This window comes from Limulus polyphemus, unplaced genomic scaffold (genome assembly GCF_000517525.1).
Source record: "Limulus polyphemus unplaced genomic scaffold, Limulus_polyphemus-2.1.2 Scaffold350, whole genome shotgun sequence".
NCBI lineage: Eukaryota > Metazoa > Arthropoda > Merostomata > Xiphosura > Limulidae > Limulus > Limulus polyphemus.
Window position 1 is genome coordinate 586,018 of NW_013665960.1, and position 15,871 is coordinate 601,888.

Here is a 15,871-nt window from a genome sequence, read left to right on the forward strand (position 1 = left end):
CAAATTACATATGTAGATGTTTAACATAACAGTCATATATCAGTTTGACAGTGCATTCCATCTTAATAATAATGATCTTATTTGTTACAAAATATGCAAACATTTTGGTCAAGTCTGTCTAAGTATGTATGTGCGTAATACCAGAGTACAGCTTTTAAGCTAATAATGAATTGTGGCTTGCAATGCTGAGGTGCGATATGTTTGGAGAAAACTGCAGTGATTATTTTTTGACCTCATTGTAATATAAAACATGGCTTATGTAGTACATTTCTCGAATCTGTGTTTAGTGGGTACTTTTAAGCTTATCCTTTGACATCGGTGTTAGTGAATGTCATACTGTTATTCCATGTATAGACAAATTATGAAAATGTCAGTTTTGGAGGTCATTATTTCATGATTCTTCTTTCTTTGTTTTCCCTCATTCACTTGTAGTTCGGTTTAAAGGATTTAGAATAATATTTTAACTAATGTTTACCGTATATGTTTTCGTTTTGTTTGGTTTGAATTTCGCGCAAAACTACACGAGGGCTATCTGCAATAGCCGTTCCTAATTTAGCAGTGATATACTAGAGGAAAGGCAGCTAGTCAACATCACCCACTGTCAAATCATGGGCTGCTTTTTTACTAACAAATAGTGCGATTAGCCATCACATTATAATACCCACACGGCTGAAAGGTCGAGCATATTCGGTGACGGGCATTCGAGCCCGCGACCCTCAGATTGCGAGTCGAGCTCCTTAACCATCAAGTCATTCCAGGCCCTATATGTTGTCGTTAGTCTTTTATAGGTAGATAATAGCCAAAGAGTTATCCGCATTCCACAGAAATTAACTATCTACAAATATATATAAAACATCCGTCAGATATTTCAAATGCGATACACTGTCCTTTGAAAAGGTATCAAACAGCCTGTTAATCCTCTTGAGTAAGGAAGCACATTATGATAATATAATACGTAGTATGTTCCACCATCAATATAATTTTTCCTTATGGTTATAAATCGTTGTTTGCCTATCTATTATTGTTAAGCCTCTAACTAGTATTTTAAGGGTGATACATTGTCCCTTGTAATTAAACACTTTCGTAGGAAACAAATATAGAAAGTGTTTCAAACTTTAGAAGTTGTGACTCTGCACAATTCCTTCTGGCGTGTATTACATTATTTCTGTACATTTTAAACCCGTAGATATACCACAGTCATTCGTGTACTACGTTATTTGCAATTTCCTGTTTGTGTTACAGGTATTCCATATGTGGTATGTATGTAAAATTCAATCCCAAGTGTTTACTGTAGACACGATTTCGTGAATGTTTTCTGGGCCTTATTTTACACGATCTGTTTTCCATTACAAATAATACAAGATAAAAATAATTTGTAACTATTTCACCCTCACAGTTCCAAATAAATAAACTACAGATAATAACATTACTTTAATTAACATTTAGACTTGATGACTAGCTGCAATGACAATTGGAAATATCTAAGTATACGTCAACTTTAAAAGAGCTAATATTACAAAATATCTTGAAAATATTTTATTTTATATATATATGAATTTTCTCCACATTGAGGATATTCTCAGAAAAATGTCAGGGCTATGTCTAAGTAACTATCTCTAGCAGACACAAGTCACGTGCTTAGTATTAAATTATTACCTATTGCTAGTGTCACGTCCACTCATAACATACTGTGTTCTGTCGGCTGTTATCTACTGCTAGTGTCACATCCACTCATATAATGCTGTGTTTTGTCGGTTGTCATCTATTGCTAGTGTCACGTCCACTCATAACATGCTGTGTTCTGTCGGCTGTTATCTACTGTCAGTGTCACATTCACTCATCACGTGCTGTGTTTTGTCTGTTGTTATTCTCTACGGTCAGTATTAAGTACACATCGCATGTGTTTTTTTGTCTGTTCGTATTTATTAAAGTCAGTATAACAGTATTTTCTTCCTATTCTCTACGGTCAGTATCAAGTACACATCATATGTGTTGTTGTTTTTCTTATAGCAAAGCCACACCGGGCTATCTGATATGTCCACCGACGGGAATCAAACCTCTGATTTTATTATTGTAAGTCCGTAGACTTACCGCTATCCCACCAGGGAATCGTGTTTTTTGTCTGTTCTTGATTTCTACGGTCAGTGTATCAAGTACACATCCAATGCTGAGTCTTTTACCATTGCATTATCTACTGTCAATATCACGTGTTCTATTGGTTATTATCTTCTAAGTGGTAATACCTCAGACATGTCACATGCTGTATATTTCTTTCACTTATCACATGCACAATTACTATTCACGCGATGTACTCCTAATGTTACATTCTTTTCACTGATATGTATATCTGTTGGTTTAGCTTTTGAGCTATATTATGATAACACCCTAGGATGTAGATTAAATACTGCTTTCACTCCAAAACTTACTTCACTCTTTTATACGTTATTTGTTAATAATATTTTGATAAAAATATTCTATATGAAATATTGAAATAACTGATAACATGTTTCTTACAGCAACCAACAATTTACCTCGCCTATGATAAGTGGACAATCTTCAGTATCCCCATTGACTATCCGAAAACCCCATGAAACGGTTGGGTCATTCCTCTGAAGAAGAATCTTAAGTAATTTTTCCATTATTGAAAAGTTAAAACTTCTTTTCCTTCTGTCCACTAAGAAAACTGAGTCATTTATTACGGCAGATCTTATCCACGTGATTGTTATACACAGATATGACTGTATTAAGTTACAAGCACACGTACAAAACAACCGGCACTACAAACTCTATCGCATAACATAGTCGTACCTAACTTCTTTGTAAAATCTAATGCCTGAATATTATGTCTACCAGATAAGTTTCAGGAATGCTTGGATGCATACCCGCTAGTTGAGTGACCGACAGTGCACGCCTTTCGTGCAAGAGGACATCGGGAGATGCCCATGCAGAAGTCGCTCCACAGACTCAACTTCAGGTTCTCCTCCAATTACGTAACGGCACACGAATTTAATGCAGAATCACGTCCCCTCACTGTTGCTGGCATAGAAGTTGTTTAGATTATACACTGTTTCCTGTAAATAATAACTAGAAAAATGGGCTTTTTTGTTTGTATTCTCCTTCTAAATATCTAGTTTATAGTTATGTGCAAAAACTACAGCGTAAGGCAATAAAAGAAATAGTTACTTACTGCTGGGTGAGCCTCGAGAGGACCAGAGAATGGGGTGGGTATTACAAAAGAATCTATGCGCAAGAATGCCTGGAAACAGGTAATCTGCCCTTTTGCCATCAACCTCCATATTTCTTCTCACATACGGATATGCATGAAATATAACTTTCAGCATGGTGGAAATATAAAGCTATACAGCACAATTTTTTTTTTAAAATCACACGTGTTGCATTGTGGCATTACTATAACTATACAGGATGTAATTATAGTTGAGAATGAACGCGGTCGCGACTTAAAAGCTGCTTGAACTGTAAATAATGAAGGGTTCAGTAACTCTTAGCAGGCTTATGGAACAGGTGTATTTGTCTTACTTTTCACATTATTAACCTCTTCCTTCATCGCCACCCTCCAAAATATAAATAAAATAAGAAGTTCATAAATGACGAATGATTATTAAGTTGAAATGGAATTGCGAATTACTATAAGAATGCGGAGTGGTTTTGGTTAGCTGTTAGTATAATTTATACAAAATATTTTAAAATACATCATAACAAACTGTTAGGTCCTTCGTGGCTCAGCAACAAGTATGAGGGCTTATAGCACTAAAAATTGTTTGTTCGATACCGGTGGTGGTCAAGTTCTTAATTCTATAAGTCAATACTTTTAAAAAATCCTGAATTTCTTGTAGTGCTACACAGGTGACACATTTTCTCTATTTTACCCATTCTGTGTTTAAACACAAAATAGTTCCTTATTCTAATGATAGATTTAACATAAACCTGAAAACATCACAGTAAAGGGAGCCACACACTGAGAAAGGGAGACATATTTGACCATCAGCAAAATTAACCTAGAAAAATGGTTCTGTCACAATAATGTTTCATGAGCTTTGAATATTTCTTTTACAGTAGAATTTCCCACCCTTTAGAGAAAAGGAACAGACGGTGTTACGATATTATAGAAAAATAAAGAAATAGGTTATATGTTGCAAGTTGTTTGGCAAAATAAAATGTGCGCCTTTTTGTGGGAATTTTGACCCCCTTCATATTTCTTCTGGGGACCATAGTAGTCACCATGTCAAGTTTGGTGGAGAGAGCATGCAAGAAGTTAGCGGACAGGCAAACATATAATTTCGTATATATATCAAGATGTGCTGATTTGATAGTTTCCGAAATTAGATCGGGGTCCACCCCCTCGTCATCCCGTATCACTGTGCCAAGTTGTGCTGATTTAGTTTTTCCGGAATTAGATGGAGGGATCCACAACCCCAATAGGAATTTTGACTCTTCCATGTTACTTCTGGAGACTGTAGAAGTCACCATGCTAAGTTTGGTGGAGATTGGTCACATAGTGTGCGAATAGTTTGTGGACAAACATTCAACAAATTTCGCTTATATATATTAATGTATATATAGATAGATAGATAAAGGTTGACTACTTTCATGTTCAAATATAATTTTTTTTAATATGATTATTACCTTACTAAGGCTTGTCAATTTTACTAACGTTTTTTTATTCAATTATTTTTTCCACAAAGGTAATATATGTTATGTATGGAAACCTAATCATAGCAATAAAATGCATATATTAAACTTGCATAAAATTAAATACCTTAGTTTTTAAGCATTTATTGTGAAAACGCGATTTGCGTTTCCTAATTATTTCCTCTTTTGGTGACTTGTCTTTGGTGGCAATATTCTGAGGAATTTCAGGCAGCTCTGGCAAGACTGGTGATGTGTTTTGTCTAGTTTTTTGTTGGAACACATTGTATGTCAATTCATTCCTCCACTCGTGCGACTTGGATGTCATGATTGGTTTTGCTACCCATTCTTATGTGCGTTTTGGGTATGATGTTCTATAGCGAAGGGTGCCATCACTAGTTTTTGTTTGTTGTCTGCCCAAGTTGCTGTCGTGGTCAATGACAGCAAGTTCTGTTCGTGTTATCATGACTTGGTAGGAAAATGCTGCCGTTTAGGGCAATATTTGCCAATCACTAAGTGACATGATTCTAGATTCCCAGTGTGGACTGCACAATTTATTTCATGATATCACCAAGAAGACCTTTATTTAGAACCACTTTTTTAATTGCTTTATGTGCTTCAGAGTCTGGTTTCAGCTACTTCTTTCTCCAGATCTGTTAGGCAGACAGTGATTGATGGGGTAAATAATCGATATCCATTTCTCTCCGAGGATTTTCGAGTCATTGTCAGAGTTCTGGCAGCTCTACCAAAGATGATTTGTAACCCCTGACCTGCCTTTTTAAGGATCTTTCGTCATATGCTTTACTCAACATGATACACATAATAATGGTGTTCTGTATGAGGAAATTCAGAGCAGATGAGTATCACTACTATTGAACTCCTGTCTGTGCCAAGAACAGCAATGTTCACATGATGATCCTCCAATTCTTACAGTGCCTCCCAACAACCACCTTTCTCCATTGCAACTGATGATAAGGAATTGAAGAATATCGAACTATGAAAGTCAGTACTGTACCAGATATCAGTTCCACGAGTGTATACATTGCATACTTGGCCGAAAATCCATACGAAATCACACCAGTCATCCCCTATCAATGTTACCTTGTCTTCTCCAAATGTCACAACGGTGACTTCCTTTATTTGGGTATAATATCCGTAAACTACCAGACATAGATACCTCTTTTTTATGCTGTAATATTGTGTTTCATACGAGAGTCCATAAAATAAAATACCACAGGCAACTAACAAATTACCAGTAGCCATGCTATTCAGCAAAGGTTGTGAATACCATAACTCGAAATGGCTCTGTTGGCAGTTATATTTAATTTTAAGTAAAGTACCACAATGCTCATGAACTAAGCATTTCTGTATTGCATTGACACCACATTCACTAGACTTCTAGAACAAAAACAATAGGCATTCTTCAAATACGATGAATTTTGCTTGCTTGTTGAAATCTGCAGCATCTACATGTGACTGAGGTCTTGTATACTTTTCATCTTCATCTGAATTGTAGTCAGGATCTTTGTCAACAGAATCTCTTGGCACTGGTGAATCATTGCATGTATCATCCCCATGATCTTGAGTTGAGTCTTTTATTTCATCTTCCTTATCCATGTCCATATGTTCAGTCACATCCACTAGTCCTTTTTCTTGATGAATTCTAGCAAAAGGGATGATTTTGGAATACAAATAATCCTTACTGGACATGGACATTGATTCATATATAGCAACTGAAATGTCCACAATAATAACAGTTGCCTGTGAGGCAGATATACTGCATTGCAGGACATTTTGAGCTTCTTTTGTATTTGCAGTTGACCTCACTTGGACAGCTTTTGAAAAACATTTGTTATCTGTTGGTGTAGAAAGTAATTTTACTGTTGGTTTGGTACACCGCCTGCACATGCATCTGCAAACACATACATCACTTAAGTAATAAAAGAAATAAAGATGCATGATTGAATATATCTGTTGATTTGCAAATATATACATTTCTTGAAAAGCATACGAAATAGTGTTACAATATTACAAACCAATTCAGGTTGTATAACTGCCTCTGTGCAAGTATATTTCACTATTTCTTGCTGTTCATATACTATGGGATCTATGCATGTTTTAGACTCTCCATCTCCTAGATCTACATCCAGGTCTTGTGAACATGGTGATCCAGTCTCTAACAGTTGGGTCAAAGTTGAAGCAGCCTGCCAATAAATAGTTAATGGTAATATAAATGTATAAAACTAGTTTGATTGAGAATGTTCCCTAATAATGCATGTGCCTTTTTTCATTATTTGTACACATGTATCTACAGAAGTACACAACTGTGCAGTAATGTATACTTTTTCTATGAGCATAGTTATATATTTATGTTAAATTTAGATGTAATTCTCAATAATTTTCTTGGATCATCTTAGAAAAAATTACTCTACATTAATATTGAGAATAAATTACCTTTCTTATAAGGTCATATTTTATTCAACCATTATTTATGATACACAGATCTTTCAATACTCAAAAATAAATCTGAATTTTGTGATTACAAACTGACAGGACCAAGCTATGACACAATATTTTATTTTTCTGAATTTTCCTCTAACTTTTGTATCCAACATTTGAACATAATCTGTCAAAGTTCTAAACAGAATGTTGGAGTGTAGCTAAAACTGGATCTTTGTTGTTGTTTTTTTTTAGCATCAGAAGTAATCTATATAGGTTACAATCAAATTCATGGACTTTGCCCTTTAAGCATGTTAACTACAACAATATGTATACTTTTAATATAGTGAATTGCTAATGAGATACACTGAACTTTAAATATTTATTTATGTTCTTAATTATTTACATTTATTGCTTGATTTTATTTAGAAGTGTTCACTATTTTTTTATGGATATTTTCTCACAACTCACCTCTGTCTTTTGACATTTTCTGTTTCTGTTCTCTGTACCTTTCCTTTCTTGTTGCAGTTGTTTATGAACAAAATAGACAGGAATGCCTCAAGAGACACACACACATCCTTTTCTTTGTGTATAAATGTGGTGTGATCTCATATTTAAGATCAACAAGGAAAAAAACATTATTCTAAATGGTCTTGACACATTTATACCATTTTTAGGTGATGGGTGTACAAGTCTAAGTTTTGAAAGCCATAACTTGATTTTCTCTGAATTATCACAAGGTAAACTCAAAAAAGATAATCCTAGAGATGTTCTCTCAGTTTCATTACAACCAGGATCACAATAAATAGGCATTTTGACAAAAATTAACTCAAATGTGTACAATGAAACTGAGGCTCTAGAAAAACACAACTGATCCATCAAACAGTTTCTCTAAGCACTCCAGACATCACTGCATTTGATAAATGAATATCTAGGTCACTCTCTTAAGGATTTTCTGTTTGATGTGGCAGAGAAGTTGGCAGTAGGTATTTACAAAAAATGTCTTTGTGTCAAAAGAGATTTATTACTTACAAAACAAAAAGGGTTGAAATACATATATACAAGGGGATTCTAGTTCATAATAAGCTATACTATACATGTTATTCAAGATTAAAGTGTTCCTTCAAGTGAAAGATGGTACAAGGAACAAGAGACAAATGGTGCAAAGAGAGGAAGAGTAAAGTCATGGAAAACAACATTCTGGCCAAAAATGGGGAAGTTGCTGGACGAGGAGACAAAATGATAACAAAAAAAATATATAGCAGAGAAAGGACAGGAGAGAGGAATACATGAGGATAATGGGAAGACCCAAACTGCCCTGCAGCCAGCAATGGTCAAAAGTGATAAGCCATGGGCGAACATCCATGTAAAAATTCAGAAAGATGGGCGATAGAAGGATGGGAAGAGAAGAAAGCAGGAGGCTGAGACCAACTATGGAATGTGCACTATTTTCGTGGATAGACAAAGAGGGAAGGAGAACAAGAAGAAAGGCTAAACGTGGACAGAGACTGGAACATCTTGCATGGAATTGTACAAACGACATACATGAAGCTGGAGTGACAACACTGCCAAATAGGAGAGAGAGGTTGAAGGAGTAGGGAACATGACAGAGGTACAGAGGTTTATTAGAGGAAACCATGGCTGAGAGTGCAGAGCGAGCAGAACTCAACACAGTAGTTGAAATGAGGGAAAGCACATGAGGGAAAAGATGAAATAGGAGGGTAGGCATAGAGAAAAAGGTTGGACCTGAGGGTATGTGTCTGCAGCAAGAACTGAGGGATGAGAAATGGGGATCAAAAAAGGGGAAGTACAGTGTTGAGATGGGTAGCAAAATTTTCAAAAAGAAGAGTGCCCACATGAGAGCACAGCTACTGGAACACCAAAGGATCTACGAACCACTCCATAGGTATTATTTTGTCAAGCCAGAGAAAGACAATCCAATACAAGAATCAGGGCATCCAGAATATAACAAGCTATTAGATGTATATATAAATATAAAGAATGGGTCCAGAAAAAGAGAATGAGTGCATGGAAACAGAGAGAGTGAGACCGGTTACCCCCTTGCGATTGATATAGGAGACAACAGCATATTTGTCTATGAGGGTCATACCAAGTATCCACAAACCATCATAAAAAATGATTCAAAGTCCGATGTACTGCCAAAAGCTCTATAACAAAGATAGGAAGGGACAAATTTTCATGAGACCAGTGACCCAATATCGCTTAAGTGTCGAAACATGCTCCTATCTCATCAAGGAGGCACCTAGAAACAGATGGAATCACAGACAAGAGAAAGGAAAAGGGACACCCTCAATGGTATTGGGTGTATCAAGTCACCAGAAGAAGACTTTGAGTAAGGATGGAGAAAGTAAAAATGGAGGAGGACAAGGGATTACAAATGATTAAACAGAGATCATGCAGAGTTCATCATAAACCTCAAAAATGAGCATGACCAAAGGGGAGAAAGGATTCCATGGAAGTCCAAGACCCGAAAACAGAGAGAAACTCCCTCACAGTGAGAGGAGATGATAGGACACAGAAAAATAATTGCTCCATGTCCGTCAAAAAAAAGGGGGGAACGTTAGGCCCTGTGGAGATGCAAATTGAAAAACACTGAAATGAATGAGAAACTAAATGGGTGAGAGAAGCAACTTCTCTAAGTTGACCAACTAACACAGACTCACCACCTCCTGAAGAAGGGGAAGAGGATGGGTGTAGGAGACTTGTTGAAATGGAGCCAAATGAGAAAAGAAGCATCTCAAAAGTCCATCATGATGATCCCAAGACCGGGAGCAAAAGAGCCCCTAAGGTGAGAAAAGTCCCCATGGTAAATTGAGGGAAAGCAATAATCCAACTGAGACATAAAATGCCTAAGACCAGATGCCTAACTACAGAAAGATAGGAGTAAATCCAATAAGAGAATGAGAAACCCCATCCAATACAGTCTTTAGCTATTAAGTCTAACACTGCCATGAATGTTGACAAGAAACAATATCCCTGGGAGGAGGGAAAGTATGGGGAACAGAAGACAAAAGGACAGAAGAGTAAGAGAGAAAAAAAAATGAATACTTCAAAATTAGCAGCAAATAGAGAGCAAAGGTCCGTATTCCTAAGGAAATAGGACCCACCAACCCTGAATCTATAGGACAGTCACCACAAAGACTGATAGCACTGGAGTCTGCAAGCAGTGGGAAGTCTGATAAAAACAGAAGAACAGGAAGTGGTGACAGGGAAAGAAAAGCAAGTAGGAAGAAAGGAGATAGAGAGAGGTAAATAAGGAGCACAGAAGAGTCAGTAAAACAGCAAGGATAAGGAATAACACCGGCATGCAGCTACAACATATGATCCCAAAGAAACAAGCACTCCAGGAAAATCACACAGGCGGATGAAAGGAGCTAGACAAAGTCATATGACAGAATAGGGAGACAAAAGGACTTGAGTAACAAGGGCATCACACCCCAACAAACACTGTCAACAGATCAACCAAATATGAAGGGATAACTCCATAGAAGATAAACCTGCAATTGAAGAGAAGATAAATGAACTAGCATCTGCCAAAAAACCCCAAGGGAAATGGTGGAAATAAGGTGAATAGAGGAAATAATGGAAAAGGGTACAGAGTATAAATTGAAAGTGGGAAATTTAAGCCTAAGAAAAAGCATTACAAAACGAAATTAGGCCTAGTCATAAGGGGTAACAAAGAAGGGAGGATGAGGAATGCCTGCACCAAAGTAATGGTAAAAGGAATTGAAAATGGACTAGCATATCTGGATAGAAAGTAAAAAACAAAAAGCAAGCAACAATTTGCAAAGAGAAGGAGAGAAACATACCTGAGAAACCTAGTACCAAAATTATGAAAAAGGCTTAGGTAGATTCAAAACAGCATGGCTATACAAAATAAGGCAAAGGTACGTAGTGAGAAAAAAATGAAAAATCCCTTCTGTTCCGAAAGAGACACACAAGTAGAGGTATATTAGATATAAAAGAAGGCACAATCTCCATGAACTATTACATCAACTGCTGCACCAAAGCCATCACATCTCCCAACAGACAAAGACAACCCTGATGCCACTGTAGGTGTGATACTAGCATGAATAACGTCCTGTTGCCTTAAACCAGATATAGTGGAAGTTACTGATATTAATAATGTGGAAATAAAAGGCTGCAAAATCTGCAGCTGCAGAAAATGTTGGAAAGCAATAATCCAACAATAAATAATTCCACAACAGGCAATGTCTGTTTTGATACCTCCACTTAAAAAATGCCTAACTCTGAATTCTTCACGAGGAAAAACGGTCATGTCAATACACACAAATGCCAAGTTGAGAAGTAACAGTATAGAATGAGTCAGCTGTGCTAGGGGGATGTATTGCACTCATACTGTTCATTTGCACGCTACAATGCAGCTATATCACATGTAATAATGTGAATTTAGATGGGAGCCTCTAGGCTAGTGGCAAGTTAAAACTGTGCATATAGAGGGCAGCACAAATCTAGGAAAGCTATTTTGTGAGTGAAGGTAAGGTATTTTATCAGAAGTAATTAGTTCCAAGGTATATTTTAATTGTCTGACTAAATGAGAGATAGGTGGAGTCTGATACACAGGAATACCATGTCCTACAGTGCTATAATTTTTTTAAATTATTGATTATTTAGGTTTCACACTATAATAGCAGGAACACATGGTCCAAGGTGTCTAACATTGTCTTATTCTAGTTGCCTTAGTCCTTTAGCTAGATATTATGTTTTGAGACTGGGTTAAAACTAGTTAGAACTAGGATGTCCTTTGATGTTAGTTGGATTGGATAGCTGACCATTGTTATCAGAGAACAGAAGTCATGAGATAACATTGTTCACTGAACAAAGAAAGCACCTTGTTTGGATTCTAGGTGTTATCTTTGTATTAGTTCACTCCTAGTGTTTGCAGAGGGAAGACCTTTTAAAAAATTTTTCAGTGTTTAGAATTGAGGTAATCTATCTTGCAAGAAAGAGGATTTCAAGACTAAACATTGTGTAACTTGGAATGAAAACTTTTTTTTTTTTTGTTGGGTGTTTTCAGTTTCTTTTTGTGAATAAAGATTTTTGTTTGTTTTACGAAATGTCTGTTGTCAAGCCTGTTCAGTTTCATGCCAAACAAATCTTCAGTTCAAATATTTTTTATCACAAGAAGTATAATTTTTCCCGGTCAGAATCTGCTGTTATTGTGGATAATTCTATTAGATACATATCAAGAACACAATTTTTAACAGACATTTAACCATAACAGCAAATTTTCCCATGTGGCCTAAGAGATGTCAAAAACCCTCAAGACTGGTCATAAACAGCAAACTGGAAACAAAAAAATAAATCTCCCGAAAATATTACAAAATAAAGGATCAATATTTTAATTGACTACACAACCAACAGTTCAAGTTTATAAATAAGGTATCTATAGAAATATTAACCTTTGAAAGATTATATACATATTATTTATAGCGATGGAAGCACTGATATACAAGACCTTGTAGTATTCCCTCTTTGTGCAACTTTTTGGTTTCTGTAGCACCTCCAATGCACTGCCCACTAATGAACACACGTGGAACCTGAAAAATATAAAAGAAAATTAGAATGTAAAGTACTAAAAAAACTTATCAAGCTTGCATATTAGTTTGTGTAATAGTGAAAAAAATAATACCTGGACTATAATCCTCTACTTATATTATAAAAATCAAATACACAATGTCATCATACCAATAATTAAATTTCTAACTGTTATTAATTTTTTTAAATCTACAAATTATACTTTTTAAGGTAATAACTGAACATTAAAGAAACATTTAGATCCCTCAAGAACACAAAATAGTAATATTTACCTAGTTAGCAATTTCCATTAAAAAAATAATAATACGGCAGTTTCAATATGATTAGGAGCTTCAGAACCCAAGTCTTTCAAAAGAAGTTTTCAAAATCACCAAAACATTCTATTGATTTCCATAAAAATATTTAAAGCATCACATTAATCTTTACTAAGATAATCAGCTTTTTACTTCTTATTGCATTTTAATGTAATTTATTTTAGGTTTATTTCCATATTTTATTTTTCATGGCTAGTATCACATAATTAATCACATCACACTTTCATAATCTCACGTTTGATAGTTTTACTGTTATACTAACTATCTTTGGAAAAACCAATTGTATTACAGATTTAAACCAAGGAATCTTTTCTTACAGTATGTTAATATCATATTCATATATAAAATCTCAGCCTAGTTGATACTCTTACCTAATGAAATTTTACTTCTTTTCAGGGATGACTTACAAATCTAGAACATTGCAGTTGTGTAAAAAAGAATAATGGTACAGTGAATGACACTAACTGTCCATACAATGAAGGTCATCCTTTAAAGCTTACAGTATTGCTATTTCAAATTTTCATTTGTAAGTACAGCACCAAAAAATACTGCATTGTTAAGTCACAATTTTGCTTTATTTACTACCCTAAGGAAAATATTTTACACAAATCTTCATATAATAAAATATCACATTTTTTTTGCTTGTTACAAATCTGAATATGTAATTGAAGAACATTTTTATTCCTTATAGGAATCTGAAAGAATCAGTTTTGGAATTTTGCAAATTGACTTTACAATAATTCTGTATCACTGTTTAAAGACTGATGGATTATTTTTCTCTACTTTAAACAACCCTATTAACACTTACAGTTCTAGCCCCTGTTAGAAGTTCCAAAGCATTTTGTAACTCTTTTTCATCACCTCTCTTATCTATCTCCACTACTTTGTAGGGAATTTTGGACTTGTCAAAAATCTGAAGAAAACATGTTTTCACTGTAAAAAATTTTACAATTAAATGTATTTTGTTACTTTTAACATGAACTATGATCGTAATTTTCTTTTAGACACTAATAGTAAAATGAAAAATTTGGGGTTAAAAGCCTATATTTAAGTATGTGCATGACATTTTCACCAGAAATGTACACAAAACCTACTTCATAACTTATATCTATGGCATTTTACAAATACAGCTACCAAAGCCAGGTTAAAACTAGTTTTCTTACACTATATAATGAAAGACATTAAATGTCAATTGCAGTAACACAGAAAATGTCTGAATGCTGATAAACTTATATGTAATCAATTTAAGAATGTACGTAAGATGATAAAAATCTATATACATTACATATATGCAAAACATTCAATAACACTATTACACACGGTTTAGGAATTCAACATTTGAAACATTACACTTCTTTCACACGTATTAACACTTTAAAATATTCAGCCATGTACTACTTACATTATTTTTAATGACATTTATGAACTATTTATGCAAATGGTATAACACTTACTACAATAGTTTGTTTACAGTGTATAATTTCCAATATTTCCTTTCACTGAAAATATTTCTATATACACGTGCAAATAAAAACTGAGTTTTTACTGAAAGTTAGTTTGTAACAACAACAAAAAAATGGGGTAGTTATTTACTTGACCTAACAATAACTATAACAAAATTGTAATATATATTTTAGACTGGATATTTAGTTAGTATTTCACAAAATATCTTGAATTATTTTTAAGAAAGCAGTATTTAATGACAGTTAAACAACTGGTCTTAGTTTTTCATCAAGAAAAGGAAAATTGTTTAAAATTTTGGCAAGGTCTTCATGTAAATCTCTTGACTACTCAAAGAAGCAAAATATTAATAAACTATAAACTTTAATACTTGTATAACTTTACAACTGTATTAAGTATAAATAGTTTGGTATAACCAATAGCTGCTTTTTATGTCATAAAAAAATTGTCTACCAAGCCTATGAATAATTGAAAGAGACATTTTTTATCCACTTAAATATCCTGCTAGCTGTAACTCCAAATTACACATTAAACTATCATGAAATATTTTAAAATACAATTTAGCTGTTTTTCTGTAGAACTGATAAAACATTTGACATAACTTGCTTTTTATACAATTAACGTAACATTTATGAAAGGTGTCAGCCATATAACTATGGTTAACACTCTATATATGGGCTAACTCATTTTAACAGACGTAAGTAACCACGAAACTATACATACTATAACTTTTAAACCAGTAAGTGTGTCTTCATAACATTTGGCAAATTTTTAGTAAACTTTACAAGTCTTTTGTACATTAAAAATCAGTTTTTAATTACATATTTTTACTAATGATTTGTCTGTGAAGTTATGAAGTCTTTAGTGTCCAACAGCAAGATGATTTTCATATTTCATTTGCATAACCTCTAGAACATCCTCAATAAATCTCAATTTTTTTCCGTAAACTATGTATTTTATGTTATTTTCTCTAGCCTAACACTAAGAGTACCAAAATTTAGCAAAATGAAAAGTTGAAATTACCCAACTTTCTTGAATGACTTCACATTGTAACAGACTATTATTCTTAGTACCAAAGTTAATACTTTTCAAAATTGCCATTCATTTATTTTATTGCTTTACAGCTGTATACTTTAGATCATTTCAGAAAACAACAAAAGCTATTATCACAGCATGAAAGTTTTGTGTAAATAAATTATCAAGTTACCAGCAGCTCGTCCAATTACACACTCGCAATGTGTGTGTGTGTGCTATCATGAGCATTTTGTATATTTAATTTTTCTTACCTGATGGAGTAAGTTTCTAATTTTTACATTTTAGTAAATTTTATAACCATAAATAAAAACGAAATTTAGTACTTTGCTCTCAGGCTCCACAGTGAAACTTAACCCTACTTTTTTGTAATGATGGTAGTAATAATATACACCTGG

At 34.3% G+C, this 15,871-nt stretch overlaps 1 protein-coding gene across 4 annotated transcripts in view; it reads right to left on the bottom strand.

Moving 5' to 3' along the window:
• The window catches only part of LOC106457600, a 71,201-nt gene that overhangs the window by 38,805 nt on the left and 16,525 nt on the right, over positions 1 to 15,871 (bottom strand). For 3 of the 4 annotated variants that reach the window (XR_002610215.1, XM_022383590.1, XM_022383589.1), the window contains exon 3: positions 12,587 to 12,668. Coding sequence is in view for 3 of the 4 variants with exons in the window: in XM_022383590.1 (XP_022239298.1) it covers positions 12,587 to 12,668 (82 nt within the window). In the remaining variant the exon portion in view is untranslated. Of the gene's footprint in view, positions 1 to 2,531; positions 2,655 to 12,586; positions 12,669 to 15,871 lie in introns of those variants that run through there. The other variant, XM_022383591.1, reaches the window with a different exon arrangement.